Source organism: Phaethon aethereus, assembly GCF_964289735.1.
Source record: "Phaethon aethereus genome assembly, chromosome: 16".
NCBI classification, from domain to species: domain Eukaryota; kingdom Metazoa; phylum Chordata; class Aves; order Phaethontiformes; family Phaethontidae; genus Phaethon; species Phaethon aethereus.
Window position 1 is genome coordinate 2642101 of NC_138592.1, and position 22259 is coordinate 2664359.

General features: G+C 37.4%; 1 protein-coding gene across 1 annotated transcript; it reads right to left on the reverse strand.

Moving 5' to 3' along the window:
* Positions 1–1600: 1600 nt before the first annotated feature.
* ARFGAP1 (ARF GTPase activating protein 1) lies at positions 1601–20245 on the reverse strand (the record flags this gene model as incomplete). The annotated part of the gene is made up of 12 exons (XM_082007332.1): positions 19172–20245; positions 18131–18240; positions 16461–16632; positions 15163–15263; positions 14307–14393; positions 13815–13911; positions 10170–10226; positions 9110–9142; positions 5825–5881; positions 3799–3858; positions 2431–2507; positions 1601–1955 (listed from the first exon to the last, which is right to left on the reverse strand). Exons 1-12 carry the CDS (start codon positions 19442–19444, stop codon positions 1601–1603), a joined length of 1479 nt encoding a protein of 492 aa, XP_081863458.1. The 5' UTR covers positions 19445–20245.
* Positions 20246–22259: the final 2014 nt, after the last annotated feature.

Genomic DNA, 22259 nt, shown 5'->3' on the forward strand with positions numbered 1-22259 from the left:
ATATTACTAATAAGCTCAAAAATCTCTGTCAAGAGAAAAAGAAATGAAGCATTAAAGGTAACTTTGGCAACTTACATTGGTTATTTGCTTCAACAAATTAACTAATTTGAAAGAAAAGACTTTTTAGGTATGTATTAAGATTTACAGGGTCCACAGTAAAAAAACTCCATGCTGGTAGTAAAGCAGACTATGTAACGACATCATGATTTGAAGCTTTCAGTGAGCCAATTGGTTTTGGGCTGAGTGTACATTTACAACCCATTCCCAAAAATAAAGCGGGGTATGTAGGACACCTTTGTCGTTAAAAGTCACAATTCTTCTGTAGAAATTATGGTTTGTGTCATGCAAAGCAGTTTGTTGGATCAAAACTGAGACATAGCTGAATTTTCTATTCCATTCCTTAATGCTGACAAAGAGTTTCCAAAGTTTCTGAAATAGTGTTTCTTTAACAAGATCCAGGAAGAAAATGTGGAGAAATCCATGATAGAAACAAAGATACAGTTTGACATATTAAAGATTAATTTGGAAAACATCTGCCTAATTTAAATCTTACTATTAAATCCAGACATCTACTCATCTTGAAAGGGGCTTGCTGCCAGACTCTCCTCTGAATGTTCTCATATTTTCCACCCATTTTTTCTTACTGGAATCTTTTCTATACATTTGTTTCACTGCCAAATTGCCAAACAGATGTCCAAAAGGCCATAAGCAGCAGAAAGATTTCATTTTTACCAGAACAGATAAAATAGATGGGTGGAAGGAAGAAACACAGAGAAAAACCAGACTATATAACTGGGGGAAGGGCATAGGTCAGGAAGGAGAACATCACAGCTTTGCACTTCGCCTGTGTAGGGAGAGCTGCACTGTGCAAACTCTCAACCCACTGAGCAAGAAGGGCATGTAGAGCCATTCTGGATATCCCTTGATAGCTGAGGTCAAAATTAACAGTTTACACAAATAATTATCTAGCTCTAGATTCTTTATTAATTCTAGGGCAGAAAATAAGTTTTAAAAGACTAAAAAAAAAATCTCATAAAGTTTAAAAACAAAGGTCCAATAAAAAGTATCTTAAAGACCATCTTGAATTGCCAGACTTAATACAGTCAGAGCAATCCATAAGGCATTTGAACTAGATCTATTCAACTGCAGTTTGCTTATTTAATGGCTATCTTTTCAAGACACACCCTGTCCTCTATTTGCATTAAACACCTCAGGTCATCTCAAATTATATGAGGACTGGATGAACACCTATTAACCTACACATGCAAGGTTGTGCCATGAAAGTGTGCTTGCACCGATTGTTTTTTTTTTCCTTTGAACATTCGTGTTAAGAAAGTCACTGTACCCAGCTTCAATAGTGCAAGGAGAATATAGTTATCACTATCCTTAAAAAAGGGAGAGCCACCTTTACATAATAAAAGATTCAGATGCTACTTTTTTTTCCTAAACTGGGATAGGAGAAAGGAGGATGAATGGGAAGCACAAAAGTAACAGATCAGTAAGGTCAACCAAGATATCCAGTTGTGTGTAAAACTTTCTCCCCTCAATCAGCCAGCATAGTCTCCCTTTCCTAGCTGTGCAAAACAGGGTTAACAGAGTTCTACCAGTTCTGGTTATCCCACCCATCATCAGCTGAAGATGCTTTTTTTGTTGCCTTAGGAGTTTTTTTGGTCTTGCTCTCCCCTCCTGTGTTTTCCCAGTTGGTCTCCCAATTTTCCCAGCTGTCGCTGTTACTGTTCTTGTTGTTGGAGACTGTTCCCGAGCCCCACACGTCCCAGCTATCGGAGCTCTTCTTCTCTGTGGAATTGTCCACATAGGTCCAGCTCTCGCTGCTTGGAGATTTATGAGCTTTTGGTGGATCCGAGTTGCCAAAGGTCTCCCAGAAGCTTTGATCTACAGCATTGTTCTGGTAGCCCTCCCCTCCACTGTTTTGGTAGCTGTCTCCCTCAGCTGGCCTTTGCGGAGGGTGGAGAGGAAGATAGAAATAAATTAGTTATGACAAACATAACAAAAATAAATGACCACAGACGAAGAAAACAAAAACTGAGGATGAAGGCAGAACAACTATATACTGCTCCAAATGGCATAGGCTTATATTCCAATGCACAGATTTTTGTTAACATCCTTAAGTACTAAGAGACCTGCAGCAACAGGATATGCATTTATATGCATATATTTTATATATCTCTATATGTATTTAAATTTAAATAAGGAATAAATTTAAAACCAAGGTGCCGTGCGCTATTTTCTTCTCAGTTTAACAACTGTCATTAACAAACAGACTGAATTCCTCCTGTATTATATACTACTAGCAGAGACAGAATAATTTCTTCATATTTAAAATTACCTGCTACTACTATACTGCAGAGAACATACAGGAGATAAACTTATGTGTTAAGAAACACAGAAAATAACAACAAAAAAAAATACCTTTCAGAATGATCATCTGGTTTGCCAGAAAAAAAAGTGGTGACATCTCGCCATCCCTTACTTCCAACTCCCTGAACCTAGAAGAACAAAAAACAAAACAAAACAAAACAAAACAAAACAAAAAAAAAGGAAAAAAGACACTCCATTCATCTGGACTGAAGCAACACCCCTTCCAAGTTCAACAGCAAAAAACACAACACATTCCTCCAGTTGTTCTGATAAAGACAACACATTTCATCAGAAAATTTCACTCACAACTTATTAATATTTTGATGGGCAGTTATATGGCTGATGTAAAGAAAATACGTTTGACAACGTTGTGCTGCTGGAAGAAGTAAAAAGTAGGTCACGTTCAGCTTTTTCACCAGTCACTGTCAATAACAGCTTTTGAATTCTCTCCTAGACTTCCTCGACAAAAATACTGGAATTACTCCTTACATAAAATTAAACTTAATGACAGCACAGATGTTCTGATATTACGGTTTATGTAACTAGTATTTATATTCCTACTGTTCTACAAAACTACTTTCACCGTGTTTCAGTAGTATTACTTTACTGCCCATGTAAAAGAGGCCAAAAGTTGAGTTCTAGAATAAACATGACTGGTAGGAGAATCCTTTGGGGGTTATTATAATGAACTAGCGTTAGATTAGAAACACAAATTCTGAAGCGACACTGTGGAAGTCACTATTCAAAGTCACAGATACGGAGGATGAATCCCAGAATTCAGACTTAGAGTTGCCACGCTTTAAACAGAACAGGTAACATCACTTATTTTATTCAAATATCCCCAGCATTTAAGGCACTAAGCTGGTAAATGATAGAGCTTCCAGTGCCAACTTTCACAGTGCTAGGACAGACCCTCCTAGGTAGCACTGCACAAGTTATTAAAATAGGTAGTAGATTGTACAGGACTTCTGTACTTAGCAGTTGTAGAGCACTTACCACATTACCAAGCAATGATAGCAAAAGAAGACAAAGAAAAAAGGTACAGAACATTAGTAAGTTTAACCGTACAAACGTAACGCAAGCTGTCTCCATATTCTATAGCAGACATCATCTTTTTGTGCCTGGGACACTGACTGTCTTGTAACTCCACATCATGCCCTTGGTGAAAATACTACAAGGGATACATCATACCTGTATAGCCTTTTAACACCCCAACTGCATACTGAAAATTACAGTACTGAAAATGTACTGAAAAATTTCAGTACCGCGTACTGAAAATGACACTTTCGAAATTTCTGTATTCAACACAAGGAGAGACTAAAGGTGCATTATGGTTTTGTTTCACTACAAACTTTTCATAAGAATATGGAGACTGGCTTACTGTTTGGCCTCCTTAAAGACAGGCAGGCCACTTCATACCTTGCTGGCCAACTGTGATACACCCACGGTGACCTCCTCAAATAGTTTCCCCTCTTTCACCTATGTGAATCAAAGTATTGGTAATTGGTCATAAAACAAAGTATTATTGAAACCCTAAGACAAACTTACTTGTGCTTAACAGCTAAAAACAAAAACTGTAAAAAAAAAAACAAACTGAAAGTGAATTAAAATATACTTAAGTCAAAGCTGACAAATTTAAGAAAATGACATACAAAGTCCATTGATCTATAATGGAGTGAACCTCAGTCCTTTGAAGTTTGTGGGAGTTTTCTACTGATACACATACAGTTTGAGGAAGGTATCATTACACTAGTGCTGAGCATAAAAACACCAGTACAAAAAAATCTGCAAACGTGACATTTTATAAATAAATTTTACTATATAAAAACATTTGGTTTGGAGAGATTAAAAACATATCAGATCCATTTTATTCTCTTTTATACATTCTTATTTAAATATTAAAAGGGCTTTGAACTTTGGTCAACCAGAACACAATTAGTGCTTTTCACCAATTAATAAATGTCAGCTGTTCCAAAGCAAGTGACTTTATATATGTGTCAGGCAGTGATCACTGAATGCTTACTTCAGAAAGTAACACTTACTTAGAACTAACAGCACAACATCCTAAGGGAATAGACTTTTTTTTTTTTAATATAGAATGCAACATTCCTCATTAAATTGTCCTACAAAATAAAAATCAGCTCAAGGAAATGCACCCTAAAAATAACCCTGAAAATAATGCACTAAGCTCTCTGAAATAAGTTGTGGATAATGCTAGGGAATAGGAAACCAATTAGAGTCTTCTCCTGTGATTTGAAATGCTACATAAAGAATGTTGAATTAATAAAGGTAATGCAAGATAAATTATTTTGTAATGTGATTAAACCATTCTTTTCAAATTGAAAATTAGTCCATATCCCAAAGTGGTGGCACTGCTTCTCTTACAAGAACAAAATTAGTCTGCTTTATCAAAGCAAATATATTCTGGGAAAAGGTACATAGGTAAGTAGGGCACCACATTCTCAGAAAAGACTTCATCAAAATTTTGGAGCTGATCCAAAATTCTAGAAGCACAGAACAAATGTATGCCAAATGGGAAAGATGTATTCCATTTGACGCTAGAGAGAATCTTTGACTAAAATCTGTAGTATCAGCGATCACTAGTCACTTATGGGGACTGCCTTGCTTTTTTTATATGCCCACTAGTGACTATCCGTATTTACTCGGATCGGCGTGTGTGCCTTCTTCCAACTGCTGTTGGAAGTGCCATTAGCCACATGTTTTTGGTCACTAACAATTGTAAAGGGAAGATGAAAATCTGCTTCAAACTATTTTCCTAGAAACAATCCAGTAATTAGGACAGCTCATCAAAATGTTACTTTAGACCACAATTTGTGTATAAATGCATGCAAAACTTGGTTTTGACTACCAGAATATTCTGAACAAATACCAAATAAAGGCTGCAAGAAAATATTACTTCTCTTGATAAATTGTCCCCATTCATCTTAAACATATACTTGGCCCCAAATTCTACTGCCCCCCATGAGGCAGCAGATGAACTACAGTGGCTTAAAGATGCTTCGCTAAATTAAAACAAAGTTGGCAGGAAGATGGGTAAAACGCTATGAACGTAATACTCAAAGATACTAATAATAGGGTTTTTTTTTAATAACTGATTTTTATATCCATTTAGGGTGCATTTTCATCTTGTCCCATCTTCCATTATTGAAAGCATGACATTTATAAAATAGTATCTTAACAGGGAAGAATGTAACAGACTCTTGTGAACATGGGAAAGATTAGCAGAGGGAAATTACCCTCATTAACCTTTCTTTGCCAACATACCAGCTTTGAATTATTTGATGTTTCCCCTTTGCTACTGTGCTAGTATATGAAAAAACAGAAGGACACACTGGCTAGCTGGGCAGTTAGGGACTGATTGTTTTCCCTTGCCACAAGTCAGTATAACCATGTTCTGCAAGTAATTTACTAGTTCCAAAGTTACCTTTTCCTGTGCAGGTTTGAGAACATTTTCATTTAATGTCTGACCTAACTCTGATGCCTATTTAAAAGCAAAACAAAAAACAAAGTCAGTTATATTTTCCTTTTAAAATTAAAAAACCAAAACAAACCACCACAGCCAACATCTTCTGCAGGCTAATTTATCAGCAGTATCTCCAAAAACACATGAAGCCTTAAGCTTTGATTCATACAAGCTGAATACGCTGAAAAGCACACACAGTACAGTGCTGCAGAAAACATTACAAGAAAATAAATTAAAAACAGATGCACATGGCAATAGGTTGTTGGAGATGCCCAGAGCCCAAGTCTGACCTTGCACTGGAAGCAGAAGCAATGGTTCAACCAGCAATAGCCTAGAAGATGGGACCCTTGCTACTGCCTGCAGCTGAATATTTGGAAGAACTGAACTCATCCACTCTGATTTTCCTTACTAATGGAATTACTTCGCCAGAAAGATCCAATTCTACATTTTCTCACTAATTCTTCTGTCTTGTAGTGCTGCTATTGTCATCTATTAATAACGGCAATAGTTTCTAGGCAATACACAAGAGGCAAAACTGTGACAGAAGATTTTTGTAATTTTTTTTATAGTTCCAGGTTTGCAGGGGGAGAAAACTTCAGAAATCTACTGCAATCCAGAACAAAATGCATAAGGACACCGTACTTCAGAGGCATCTTACAAAAATGTAATCCCACAGTATAAAGTCACAAAATTACTTTCATAAGATGATGTTGACATGGACAGCAAAGTTTGCAAACGTTTCATGTGAAATCATTCCTTTCCCTACTACCATAATAAGTCTTTGATTGATTTAAACTTTTCTTCAGAATTGCTGTATTATGCTGTATTATACTGATTACCTTCTAAATTAGCCCAGTTAATCCAAAAGGGCCGATTTGCTTGTGAGACAAACATTGCTAAACATTAGCAGAGACTAATGAAGCTTAATTTCCTAACGGATTATATCTTATCGTTAACATTGGTTAGGGTGTGAGTCTTCATTCATATTCTTCCTGGGGATGGACACCTTGAGCATCTTTCCTCCACGGATTCCCAGCCTCTCCCTTAGCCACAGCACTAAGATCTCCCCTCTACCCAACCACCATTATCTCCAATACTTCTAACCCTTATCAGTTCAAAAGTTATTTGAGAAGACAAAGGCAAAAGGTAAACCCATTTCCACCTAGTAAGAAACGTAAATGCAAATCACATAAGGCTTGTCTCCCATGAAAGTGAGGATAGAAAGTGTTTAAGAAAAACAAGAGAAGGGATTCTTCATCTTTGAAAAATCCTTCAGAGTCTATTAAGCCTGGCAAACTGTTTATGTTATATAACAGTGTAATACACTAAAACTAACAGTTCAGGTATCCTACTTGAAGTCAATGCTAGAATCAGGAGGAATTCTCAGATCCCATTTACTCAACCACACAATTTTGTCAATATAGAAAAGAGAGATTTGAGTACAGTTGTGTTCCCATCTGAATTACTTCCTCATCTTTACTATTGTTGAATTTAGGGTAGCATCTTAATCACCATTACAAACACTACCTACTGGGGCATTTGTTAAAGAGTCTGCCTCCAAAAAACATCCCAGGGCAGTTCTTGGTATACTGCATTCCTGGATCAGACATGCAAACAGAATTCCTGAAGTCATCTGTCTTTATGAAGAGCATGGACAAAAGTACAGTATGTTTTCTGAGAGTGCAGAACTTGGATATCTCTATCCAATTTAACCTATTTTCAATAGGTTTAAAGAAACATTACTGTATGAAACACACCACATTATTCTAAACAGGTTTGACTTAAGGCAAAAAAAGAAAAGACAGCTCAAGAGCAAATGCACATATTCAGCACGAACAGTGACAAGGAGTCCATGCACAAGAATATATGTGAGGGCATTACCGGCTCTGGCTGCTGCTTGTAGCCCCAAAACTTTACCCAGACAGCAAAAGAGAAAGAGCAAGGAAGGTAGAAGCAGCTTTTAGCAAAAAATTGGCAGCATTTTTTCAGGCAAGTTAAGTAGCATGAACCTTTTCCGACTCTTAACATCTACTGACAAGACAAACAGTGAACATGCTTGGTCACTGGACACCAAATATACTTTGATGTGATATATGGTTCAAAAAAGATGCTCAATCTGTTCTACAGAGCAAAGAAAGAAATGTTTTAGGAACCAAATTTAAGCTTCAGCTACACAGCTTAGACTCTAGCACACTATGTTGCTGTGGTCCTTGTCAGTAGATGTGATGAGCTTTTACACTTAATATTATGTTTACATTTGCTAATAATATTAAAGGAAGAACAGTTTTCTAAACGGGAAACTGCTGGAAGGAGTGGAAGAGGAAGACTTACAGAATACTTAGTTTTTCTTACATAAGCCAAGCAGCAAATACTTTAAAGCTTCTAAGTATCAAGTTTGGGTGCTTTAACAAGACATTTCTGTTGCAAAACATGCACAAGTTTGGCTTGCTATCTGGAGTATTAATATCCTACTGCATACACATGTTTGAACACCAACACCTGCAGTTTCACATTTGATTTCAGCAACAGAACGCTATGCATATCAGAAAGCATCCCAGGCTAATCCTATACATACAAGAACAGTTATAGTTCAAATTAAAACTCTCTATATCATATATTAATATATGTAAGCCCTCTCTCACTCAGAACTTTTTTTTTTTTTTTTTTTACATTTGAATTTAAAACTCTTCCATGCAAGCAGATCTTGCTTATGTCAGAGCTCGGTGTACTTCAAGTCTGTCTCTGTTTTAACCCCAGTTTCAAAGAGGAAATGCTTTTGTAATTGCTATTCTTTTAAATTCACACACGCAAGTTAATTTAGTAACAATATTAAGCAGCTCACATTTGTAAAATCTTATTAGGCTTTAGCAGTGGAAAGATGGCTTACATTATATTATATCACCAAGAAAACTACTTCAAGATAGACCACGTTTAAGGTTCACAAAAATAAAACATGGGTATTTTAAGCCTGCAAGCATAAATTAAAGCATTTCATTCTACTGCCTCTCCAATACACTTGACAGTTATAGACAGCAGAGTATCACTGTTTATTTCTTGATTAAACTGATCACTGCAGTTGACTGCAATTCCTATGGAAATAAATGCTAGAACCTAAAAATTACTGGGCACTATGAAGGAAAACCAAACTGGTCTGTTGATGATCAAGTCTAAATCAATTGATGCAGGCAAATACATGACATTTAAAGCCAATTATAGTCAATGAGACAGAGTTAAATCTATAATCACCTTTTGACTTGCTTGTGATCCAAATCTGGTAGCCTGTGAAAAGAAGCAAATACACACGAGTTTACTAGGAATAAAACCTTTGATTTTTAAATACATGCATTTAGAAATGCTGCATGATCCTCTCCAAGATGAATGGACCTTTGCCAGAATTCCACAGTGAACAGAGAATACCCATATCACCACCCCAGGCATTTCAGGCTGCTCTGGGGAAGCACTGGTCTTTCTCAGCTTACAACAAGGGGAAGTAAGGATCTTCAGATAGACTAGACCTTGGTGAGCCAATGCAGCTCAGTAGCAATACTTTTGTCTCTCACAGTGTCACCCAAAGTAAGAGTACTGTTATGCTCATAAACTGTTTTAACTTAAGAGATAACTACTATGCTCATAAAATTTTGGAAGAATACTAAGCAAAACTGAAAAAAGTTGTAATGCATTATTTTCACAAAAATATTTAATCTCTTTCCACCATCATTTATGAAAAATGTAATAAATTTTTATTTCCTCTGGTTTTAGTCTACAGTTAGTTGAATGATTGTCACCTAAGTGCGTGAATTTGCAGAACATGCAGAGCGTGAAGACCATGCTTCAGTTTTTCCCAAAGTGTCCCCTCCAGGCACAACCTCTGCCTAACAAGCTTTCTATTTAAACTGATAAAAAACACTGTAGTTAAACAGAAGTCAAAGGAAGGAAAAAAATATAAAACCATCAGTAATTTGTAACTTGGCATTAAATTCCTGCTGAAGAATGCAATTCGGCCTTATTTGGTGTAGACCAAAATCTCTACTTTATAAATAAATTTTTTTGTTTCTCAAGGGAGTATAAAAATGGCAGCTGTACATCCAGTGGACAAACTTACAAAAATGTCCATCCAGAAACATGAGAAAGAGTTAAAGTAGAGATCTGCATTCAATATGGATCTCTTATATGCCATAGGAAAAGATACACGAAGAGCAGAGTTTAGTTTGACTTGGTAATACTTTTAACTATACATCACTACTAGTAGACTAACAGAACCTCTGAGTTTAGAAGAATTACACTGAAATACATTTTGTTTACTTACACCCTCTTTAGCAGCTGAGGCAATTTTGCTTGCTCCCATCGTAAAACTGCTCCATCCCTTTAAAGAAAAGTTAGAATGTTGTAAGCTATCTGTGAATAGTAGTGAATTACCAAGTGTTCACTATTACATGTTAAATTAAGTCAAAATGTTCTCCAATACAGCTTGTCCTGTAGTTGTAAGAACTATTCACTAGTAAGAGCAAAAATTAGTGTCTCAATTGTACTACAGCAGTGAACTTTGATTACTTGTGTCAATAGCTGTAATATGAAAAACTCTGAGTTATTCTACAAGGTTTGACTGGAAAACTAAGAGAACAAGAAAACTAAGAGAACAAGAAAACTAAGAGAACAAGAAAACTAAGAGAACAAGAAAACTAAGAGAACAAGAAAACTAAGAGAACAAGAAAACTAAGAGAACAAGAAAACTAAGAGAACAAGAAAACTAAGAGAACAAGAAAACTAAGAGAACAAGAAAACTAAGAGAACAAGAAAACTAAGAGAACAAGAAAACTAAGAGAACAAGAAAACTAAGAGAACAAGAAAACTAAGAGAACAAGAAAACTAAGAGAACAAGAAAACTAAGAGAACAAGAAAACTAAGAGAACAAGAAAACTAAGAGAACAAGAAAACTAAGAGAACAAGAAAACTAAGAGAACAAGAAAACTAAGAGAACAAGAAAACTAAGAGAACAAGAAAACTAAGAGAACAAGAAAACTAAGAGAACAAGAAAACTAAGAGAACAAGACATTAGAACCTTAGCAAACAGAGATTGGCTCTTCAACAAGTAAGCACTGGGTAGAGGGGGAAAAAAATAATCAAGGAGCAGCTAAAATTGTTGCCTAGAAAAAGCTAAAGAGAAAACAAGAATTGGTCCTCAAAAACATGAGGCAGCAATTCATAAAAATGCCCCTTCAGCAATTTTCTGTTTCATAATAAAGCTTCAAACTGCTTGTTTCCTGCAAATTTTACCTTTAAAACCAAAAGAAACAAAGCTTTATTTTGCCTTGTTGATTCTTGGAAGATCTGAAAACCATTGGCCATTTCTTAAAAGACTTTTCTGTAATGAATCAGAAAAGGTTTCTTCTAACTAAGGATTGTCAGATACTGATTAGGAAATCAGCAATAAGAAAGTGGAGTGGGGGAGTTATTCTAATAATATTTTTTTTAATTATTTAAAAAAAAATATTTTTAAAAAAATCACTTCTCAACTGTTTAGATTTCATTTCTTGTTAGTAACTCATTCATCCAGAATCTGCACAGTAAAACAAGTGGGGAAAAAAACCACCATATTTGAATGGATAAAAAAATAGAAACAAACTTCAACATGCCTGCGATTCTCCTTGTATATAATAACAACAAATGAAGAAACGGAGACAAGGTTTTTTTTTCCTTTGCAGATCATCACCACCTAATTTTAAGTTGTGCTACAGAATGTTTTAAACACAGCGCTATGAATGCAAAGTTAATATCCATGTCTACCACTGCCTTCTGCAAATTAGATTTCCAAAGTGTGGATGTTTTGGTAACATACTACCTTTTGGGAAATTTTAATTTCCATACAAAGACCATAAACAGTAGAAACTTTTTTCTCATTACCCTTTCTATTTAATTTGACTATGCCACATACTTAGGTTGAGGGAATACCTTCTAAAAAAGCAGCAAAAAATATTTTTTGCCTGTCCTTTCGACGTCTCTTCATCAACTGCCCTTCTAGTCCTATGCTGATACACTGAAAGACAATCTTGTCACCAACTGCAAAAAAGGCAAAATGATGTGTCTCATAGTTTTTATGTTAAGCAGAGTCTCAAGGGACTCAAGACAAACTGTCGTGGTTTAGCCCCAGCCGGCAACTAAGCACCACGCAGCCGCTCGCTCACTCCCCCTTCCACAGTGGGACGGCGGAGAGAATTAGGAAAAACCTCGTGGGTTGAGATAAACACGGTTTAATAGGACAGAAAGAAAGAAGGGAACAACAATGATAATACCAACAAAGGAATGTACAAGAACAAGTGATGCCCAATACAGCGATTGCTCACCACCCAGTGATCGACAGCCCGTCCCCGAGCAGCGATTTCCGCCCCCCGGCCAGCTCCAGTTTATGTACTGGGCATGATGTCGTATGGTAGGGAATATCTCTTTGGCCAGTCTGGGTCAGCTGTCCCGGCTGTGTCCCCTCCCAGCTCCCCATGCACGCCCAGCCTGCTCGCTGGCAGGCCAGCACAAGAAGCTGGACTGTCCTTGACTGCTCAGCAACAACCCAAAACATCAGCACATTATCAACAGTTCTTCATCCCAGATCCAAAACACAGTCTCACGCTAGCTTCTGTGAAGAAAACCAGCTCTATCCTGGCTGAAACCAGGACACAAACCTCACCTACAATTACATCTGTTCTGCACAGAACGAGTTGGACAGTGTAGTCAGTGTGAATTCTACAGAAAATGCTCCTTCTGATACATGACAGCAGAAAATAATTAATATACATAAATGTAGCATGTATAGGGAAAAACAACCATGTGATGTGGAAGGAAAATTGGTTTCCTCACTAGGATGAATACGCATGCAAACATTCAGTCTCACTATCATAAATGACTTAAAATGGCATTGCAGTGTGTATCTGTGGTCACAAGAGGGCATTTTAATCACAAGTTTCAATGAGATCATGTATTCAAATAATGGTTGACAGTAACTTGGACAACACAGTGCCACCTCTCCTTGGCTGTCTCCTTAGCACATCTGCAATACATTACAGATGTGTCTTCTAATCTGAACTCCCAGGCCTACAATCTATGACGTACCTAGAAAATAATCAGCAGACCTATACTAAACACCCTGTAGGAACACCTGTAATACTGTTCAAAGGCTCAGGCATTACCTTTTTCTATTATGTTCTAAAGAAATTACTGTACCTTTAAAACAAAAAAACCACCACAATGGAACCTGGTGTGGATATTTACACTGATAATATGATGAGGCTCTACAGAAGACTACTGGCCACTAACCCTGGTAGAAATCCTTACTGTATTTCAAAGTGACTCTGAATCCCAAATACTGTCCAGCACTGTTACTTTGCAGCCTATCAAAGCACCAATCTGTCCCTGACTGCCTAAGACTTTATCCCCATTTTCCCTCAACAATACATCTTTCACTATCTCTACTTTAATCGTAACAACTGTTCAACCATATGCTGTTATCTCTTCACACCCTGCCACAAGTATTTCAAATGTTTTCATCACTGCTCAGGGCTTCTGGCACCCATGTACACACACATTTCAGTTGTTTTCCAATGAACATACCTAATATGGTTAATCTGTTTAAAGCGTTACCAGCCTAACTGCTATTCCCAACAGGTAGTTGCTTTTTTTTTTTCTCCCCTCTCCAAGCCCTGTTGAGTAAATAGCTCTTAATCCATTGCTACATTGTAATTTCCTTATTTCTATGAACTGATACCAGACATAATTCCTAACCCTTGCTCAAGTTTCTCCCTTTTGTTTTGCCTTTTAAAGCCAGCAGTATCTTCTTCACTCTTTGAGAATACAACCAATGCTCTACATGTCTCTGTATCTACTTGCAGTTTCTCTTTGTTTATATTATCCCATAGAAGAAAATAGCAATTCAGGTCAGAGAAAGCTTCAAGCATTTCCTTACCGAGTACAATGAAGACATAGCATTATTCAGAAAGTCATCCTCTTTTTTTGGAGGGTTTACTGTGTTTCCAAACCCCACATAGCGATTCTCTTGGCCGCTAGCATAGAAAAATGAATAAACAGTACATGAGAATGGGAAAAGGAAAGAAAGAAGAAAACAGTGTTAGCTTTATAAATACCCCTGTTTAACTCAAATCACTCTAAGATACTGTATATACTAAAAATTCCCTAGTTTGGAGCCCACCATAACAACATTGTGAGTTACAAGCTCTTTCTTCAATGCTATTCAAACATTTTTGTTATACAAATGTACTAAGAGGCACTTTCCTTCCTCTCACCCTGTATCATATATTATCGACATATTTTTAATAGTAAACAAGATGTAATTGTTCCAACAGTGAATCAGGATCAGTTGTGTAGCTGTAGTATAACATCCAAGTCTTTGTTATGCTAGAGGGCCAGGCAGTCAAAAAGTTAATGAATATTGCATTACCCTTGGTAGGAGTTGACATCATCATTTAACCAGTCTTCAAAAGCCTTGTCAGAAGAGGCAGTTGCAGTCTGAGATTGTCCAGCAGAACTACTGAAATGAAAGATTCAAGAATCAAACTGTGTAAAGCAAAAACCACTAGCTCAGCAGTGCAGTTTGACATACATCATCATAATACAGGTGCAAAATTGATTATTTCTTTCGTCTACCAAGCAGGGAACACTAATGCAACCACTAAAAGCCACTGGAGTATTGCATGAATAAAGCAACAGCAGACCCAGACACAGACAATACTACTCAGACTACAGCTAGCCCCTGAACTTGCTGGATGATGGCCAGGCATGAAGTGCTTCTACACTTGATTTACAATTGCTTTTTCAGTTAATTTGACTCTTTAGTGCAAAGAATAACGCACACTATATGCAAAAGCAGAAAAACAAAACTGCTGTGGTCCAGCTTTGATGGTGCTGTTAGTAATTAGCACAATAAGGAAAACATCTGTTTCTTCTTCCCTGGCATTCAATCACGAACTGGAAGAGCACTGCAGTTAAGGTAAGGCTGTGACACACTACGCATGATTGACACAATGACTAGTCTCAGGTACATTACAAGTCAAGAAAAAAACAGCACAGCTTGTCTGCTGCTCTTGCTCACTTGTGTCAGCCATGCTTTAAGATTCAGGTGGAAGAGGTGGGATTTAATACAATAATTAAAGCCCTACTACCACATGTTCCTTATCTTCAACAAAAGAAATGCTTTTTCGGACAACACCATCAACAGAATAAAACCAGCAGATATTCAAACATCAGGTTTTGATCCTGCTGCTGCTGTATCAACATTAGATAACAAGAATACATACCGATGAGTGGAAGAGAGAGACATTTTAGGCTGAGGTGGGGTCCAGTTCCTGGCAGGAGAAGTTTCAATGGACCACTCCTTGCCTTCAGCTACTGTAGCTACCTAGAAAAGGTAGGAAAATAATCAGAATGCTAGGTCAAAGTTTTGATACAAGTTATACACTGGTCCTGTAAACAGAGGAACAGCAATTTTTCCAATTTGCTGCCAGCTACATAGATCAATTAATTTTTGTTTTCACAAGAAATTGGGCTTTTTTCTGAACCTCGGGCTAGTAATGTTGAATTCAACACTGGTTTTATTTCAGACAACTTCTTCAAACAGGCAAAGCTGGTTTGAAGAAGAAAGACTAGATTAGTAGAGATGCAAGCACTAATCACAGAACAATGGAGGAATAAAAAGAAGTGGATTTATACTTAGATTAGGGTGGCTAAAACACATACACACAATTTAAATGTTATCTCTGCCTCCTTCAAACAAAGGACCTGAACTTCATTCCTTTACCCTATACTGCTCCTTCAAGCCAAGTCATAACTTCAGCCAAGTTAGTACAAAATTTCCAAAGGTCTTGCCACAGAAACTCCACAGTTCCCCGTTTCACATACTAAAAGGCCTACAGCACAGAACTTACAAATTCTTTCCTTTCATCAAGACACTCCACTTTAGCAGACCGTCTCCTATTCCTAGCAACTTCTAAAGATGCAAAGAGACACAACAAGCTTCAAAGCTGCACGGACATCCCAGTAAGCACAGAATGTACCTTCTTACCACTTCCATGGCAGGGTCAGCATAAAAATACTGTACCCCTGTAAATCTCTAAGCTCATGAGTTCAAGTTGTTGGTCATTTCATTGTTGGAAATTGCAAACCTCCACAAAATGATAATGCCATTACAAATACTAATTTATTTGTTTATAGTCTTGCCAGTATTTGGCAAGTTAATTTACCATTTTGTTACTACATACACAAAAGATTTATCAACAATCACTTTGGATAAAACTGTACTGCTGAAGTAGTAAATTGTCTACTGTGGACTGGGACAGCTCCACTGACTACTAGTTGCAACAAATTGCAGCAGTGAAAATCTGAGCCACCTCAGGTAAATGCAGAAAACAAAGTTTCTAAAGAAAACTCTTACAAGAGTTGGGAAGAAGCACTCTAAGACTTACACCTTTCAAGAACCATTGCAGAGGTTCAAAAGGTTGCCACTTTCCCTCCTCCCTGCTTCAAAAACAAGTGCTTACAAAGTACTTTGATATTTTCAAATAGTAGGGGATGAGGATGGACACACAATTGAACTTACCTGATCTCTAAAAAGAGCTGCAGCTTTGCTGTTGTACTTCTCTTGCATTGACCAGCAGGGATCATAGTCATCTTGAGACTCCAAGAACTCTCGGAATTTGCTATTACCTCCAGCCTTCATTTTCTCCAGCTCAATATCCTTCCATTTGTCCATGGTTACAGAACGTACAAAACTGAAAAGCAGTTTTTTAAAAAAAGTTAAAAATCACAGCTTGTTATAATTTCCTGCTAAATCAGCAAGGACTAAAAAAAAGCTTACTGTAACCTATCTCAAAAATTGGGAGTATAAACATGTTAGAGAACACTCTCTGAGTATAGAAAGATAGATCATCAAATCCTCACCGAAATAAGCTAAAACAATGCCATTTATTTGCACTTAAAGGAGACAGTCAACAGAATGCAAGTGACCAAAAAAGCAGCTGTCTTCAAGTCCAAAAACTAACCTAACCCACTATGTAAAAGAAACTTTTCCCATACTTCCTTACTCTGCAATTTCCTTTTCCTGTCTATTTGCAAAGTTACACTTAAGTGACCTGCGAGGACACCTTCTGTCCAACTCCATGCTCCTGCTCATAACAACCATCAGGTACTGACAGCTCAACTCTTTAAAATAGCCTACCCTACAACACAACCTCATCCTGGGGCATTTATGACTGCAGTTAGCATCTCTGCTTGGAGCCATAAATTCTTGCTACTGCTCATTAAACTACATTTTAAAAAAACCCAGAAACCACAAGAACACACAAAAAACCCCAACAGTGCCCTATTGTTAAATATAAGGTCACTGGGGAGAGTGAGACATCATATTCAAGAAGGCTCTTTAAAACTTGTATCTTGTTTGATTTCTTTCTTTTTGTCTCTAAAGAAACACCTTTCATCATATCCTCCCAGTAACTTCATTTTTTATTTCATGTAACATATGGAATAGCTCCAAACTCTCGTTTCCTATGCAATTTCTACTCACTAATGAGCTTCAAACCACACCGTGAAAAGCAAAGCACATACTTCTGAATGGCCTCCTTGCTTTGGTGATTTCCCTCCCGGACTTTCTCTCCCTCTCTCATTTGAGTAACTATCCCATACTCTGCCCCTATTATATATATGCACACTGTGAGTCTCCGGAACACATAACAGTTCTTATTCCATAGATTCCCATCTCAGTTGAGCATATTTCTTGGAAAAACCAAAAACTATCACTTATATTACAAAAAAAAAAAAATCTCCCGAACAGAATAAAACTGTTTTATACACTTGCATGCACTACAGAAACATTCTGTAAGCATACTGTGACTTTTTTTGCTCAACTCTCAAGCTGCTCTAGCACTATTTCAGTTTTAATCGATAAAGATTATACAAGATTAAAAGAACAGAGTACAAGGACTAGTGCAGTATTAACACATTAAATATCACCGCACAACCTCAAGATGTAGCTAGAGACATTGCTTTCTAGAACTGGGCATAACACAGCAGCACTGGCGCAGCGCATGCCCCAACTAATCGCCGACAAGGCACAGAGTCAAGCTCACTTTAGAGAGGAACACGAAGCAAAACTGCCAGTGAAATGTTGGATTTGGGACATTTTATACTCTTCTAAAACAATACATTCTGTTCAGAGCCATAGTGCTCCCTGAGATAACCCAACTCAGTTCATCATCCACTTGAAAGGCTGACCTGAGGTGAACTCCCAAGCCTCGGTGTTTTCCTGAGCACTCTAGACAGATCCAAATTCCATAGGTCACACTCACCCACTGAGGGTTAAATGCACCACATTCAAAACAGACCTGCAAGAGAAAAACAATTATCTCTAACCCTCAGTCATAACTTGTCCATGTTTCAGAATGAGTTTTCATAGTAGAGCTCAAAAAGTCAAATCATGAAAAGATTACATGCAGAAAATAATTTCAGAAGGGTGTTCTTCATGTTTGGAAACACCTTCCCTGACAGCGTAAGCTTCCTTCAAATATTTATTTATGCTGCATGGAAAGAAATACTCATTAACTTGCCTGACTTGGATTATAAAATTACTGTACCGACTACCAAAAACCAATGAGGTAATTTTGACTCGCTTATCTGTATTAACGAGCAAAGAATTCAACTTGATTTCATTTCCAGCTTGTTTGGAAGGAAGACAAAGTAACCAAACTGAATTCTTGAAGTTTCCTTGGCAAAATAAAGATGCAACATTTAAAGTTTGGAACATTTATTCAGTCATACTACAGCTTGGCAGCAAATGATAGCAGATCTGAACAGAGGCTTTTCTTAAAAATAGCTTTATTGCTCATACAGTGCAACAACTTAAGTTCTTATGTTTGGAATCACCATTCAAGGTTTAATGCATTGATATAAACAAAACTGATCCTGTCCATGGGCTATCACATTTAAGGTAGGGTATAATCAAGCTATTTGTAACGGACCATTTTAATTAAGCTGTGCCCAAGACATCGCTTGTTGAACAGACTCCAGAGGTTACAGCATTACTAGAACTTCTGAAAGACTTGTGCCAAATATGCAGCAATGTATTGTAATACATACACGAACAAAAGGTACTGGAACTAACACAAGTATGGTATCTCCAAATTGATGTTACCATTAGTTAGCCATACTAGTGCTATAAAGCCGATAGCTGTAGTAGACCACAACATACATCTGGAGTAGGTAAAAAGAAAATTCAAGTCTACAAAACTAATCTAAAAAAGATTATAATTTTCTCACATTGTTCTCATCTTGTGCTCTGACTTCCTTGAGAACCTTCCTTGTTCTGGGACTTGCCATGATTCTACAAAAGGAGAAAAAGAAAAACAAAAAGTCACATTCAAAGATTTGATACTGGTAAGATGTCCAGTACCTCACAGCCATCTCTCTACGAAAAAGAGCTTGCAATCTAAACCACTGAATCACAAACAATTGGGGGAGGAGGGGGCACAGGGGACCACAAACAAAACACCAAAAACCCCACAACCTTACTTTTCCATTTATTTTGTACATTTTGGGGGATTTAGTAATCTTAATTCATTCATTGGAAAGGAAATTGAAATTTGAATTGGAAAACTCACTCAGCCATAGCAGAAAAGGGGGCGGGGGGCGATAAACATGGAAACTCTTCCATGGCATATGTTGTATCAAAACAGACTCTTACTCCATGCTGCTCCCAGACCCATCCACTACCCCTTCTGAAAGGACTTTATAATCATGCATGATTACATGGGATCACATGCATACGACTAAAGAGACCTAAGCAAAAAACAGCAGAAACTCTTACAGTTAAGAGTGCTGAACACATTGCTAAAAGAGAGCTTTACAAGAAGATTAAAAAAAAAAAAAAATCATGATTTTCTAGAAACATTGGGTTTGCTTATCAATTTAATTCTAAGGAAATAAGGAAATGACTGGGACCTTTTACACCAAAAAGAATTCTAATTCCAACAGTCATGTCTTGCTGGCAGACCACATCATCTTACACCAGTTTGTACAAAGCATGAAATGCAGCAGGAGGGAGCAGTGTCAAGCTACAGATAAAATTCACATTAAGAAAAAAAAATGTGACTCACACACAGTACACAGCCTGGAAAAACTGAAAGTACACAAAACACTCATGATTAAAAGAAATACAGTGTAAGGTGCAGCATAAGACTGCTGTTTCGGTTTAAAAATTGATTCACATTTCCTCTTAATTTGGTAGTACAACGTTTAAATTAACTTTAAATAAATAACATCTCTTCTTCCTTTTTACTTCCAGTCCATCCTTTCATTTCTACTCCAGAAAACAAACTTCTAAGACATAACAAAAGACAGAGAAGTCACCAGGCTGACTAGAAACCACACCAACTACTACTGTCAAGCTTATTGGTCAGTCAAGATAGGAAGCAAAAAACAGCAGGTCAGTATTTTCATCAAATACTGGTCTGAGAGGCAGAAACGCCATCATGCAAGTCTTCGACACTTGCTCACTGTGCTATTTGACTAACAGCCATAAATCCTTAAATTATCAATAGGATTAACAATCTTGCAATAATCTTAGAAGGTAAATGATTAAGTGCTACATACAGTTGCTGCAACCCAGTAGGGGATGGAGGGAGAATATATCTTTAATTAGAAAAGGAGGGCTATTTAAAAAGAAAAATGCTACAGGTAAGAAAACATTAAATTTGTTTGAATGTGACATCAATTTCAGACACCTCTAAAGCAGAACAGCCTTCCTGTGAACTGCAGTCACAGTGGTACAATACATTTATACGCACCACCAGCTAAGACAACATGATTCAGAAAGAAATAAGCTCCACATTGTACATAGGTATTATCACTGTTAAAAGCAGAAGTTATCTGTGACAGAACTCACTGTCTTTTTCACTAAAGTACTTAGTCCTCCATAAACATCTTGTTGACAAGTACTTAATTCTGTGCAATTTAAGGGACAGTGTTTTCACTGACATTTAGAATATGCTACCTTTCAATCTTAATCCATTTGTATTAGACCAAAACAGGTAAGTTGTGGGGGGAAAAAAAAAGTGGTTTAGACTCAAAAGGTTACTGTAATTATTGGTGCATAAAATCTTCTATTCATCCTGCATCACATTAAAACTGAACAGAATTACTTTTATCAATAATCAAAAGGAAACTGTAACTTTCAGAAAAGGCAAAGTGTGGCAAGCAACCCCTTGTATAATGAAACACATTCTCCAACAGCATTCCAGAAACAACATTTAATTTATTCAACTTACTCAGGCACATGTAAGGAAGCAGATAGCACTATACATAAAACATGTTTGCTCATATTCTAAACAGAGACCATAAACACATCTACATGAATCGAAGTCCACGTCTTCAATTCCACTATTTGTCACTCGCAAGACAAGGGAAAATTCTCCCTCTGCAGTATAGAAAACAAGTAAATAACTTTGCAGTAATAGCCAGACAGACAGCTGTGGGTACTTCGGGCCCTCCTCTTTGCCATTTTTGTTATAGTCTCCTTGCATGCCAACTCCCCTTCCTCAGGGCTGCATTGCCCCAGTGACTTCTTGTACATTACCAATGAGTTACAAGGACCCTCTCTTTGGCTGGCCACTCGTTCCCCTTCCTGCTATCCTTCCTTTGACATTTTTTCTTCTTTTCTCTCAGGTTTTCATTCAGAATAACAAACAAACAAAGCCAGAATATAAGTAAAGGTCTTCCAGCCTCAATGGCAAACAGTCATTGCTGGAGTTGAACAGGAAAGCCTTTTCCTGCCCCAGTTCTGCATATGCCAGGAATTTTCTATAGAGCAGAAAGAGACATCCATCCTGCAACAGCCAATATCCACACCATTTCGGTGTTTACATATAGTACAAGTTTCAGATCTCTGACTCCAAGCTGTCAGAGGAAGCAGCTGCCTTTGTGTCTGCCATAACTGCTTTTTTTTTTGATAAAAACTTTTTCATCAAAAGACCTCTGGCCAACTGCAATCCGAACACGTACCCATTTCAGAAGCACCAACCTCCCTGACCAAACTACCACATGCATCTGGTGGGAAGGCAGAGCTTCATCCACGCCACATCATCCAAGAAAAGGAGGTGGTAACTTACAGCCACCAGCTTCCCACCTTTCTCTCCTCCACCAAATCATTTGGAAATGAAGGAAAGGGAGACAAGGGAAAAGAATCACACATTAAGCTTTCTAATAGGTAAGATCTTGAGAGGTGCCTACTCTATTTTCAACTGTATTTGCCCACAGTGTTGTAAGTGATCACATTATCCTTGTTTACCACCCAACAGCTGAGCCCTAGTTGCTGACTGGACACATAGCCACTGTGCTGTTTAAGTTTCAG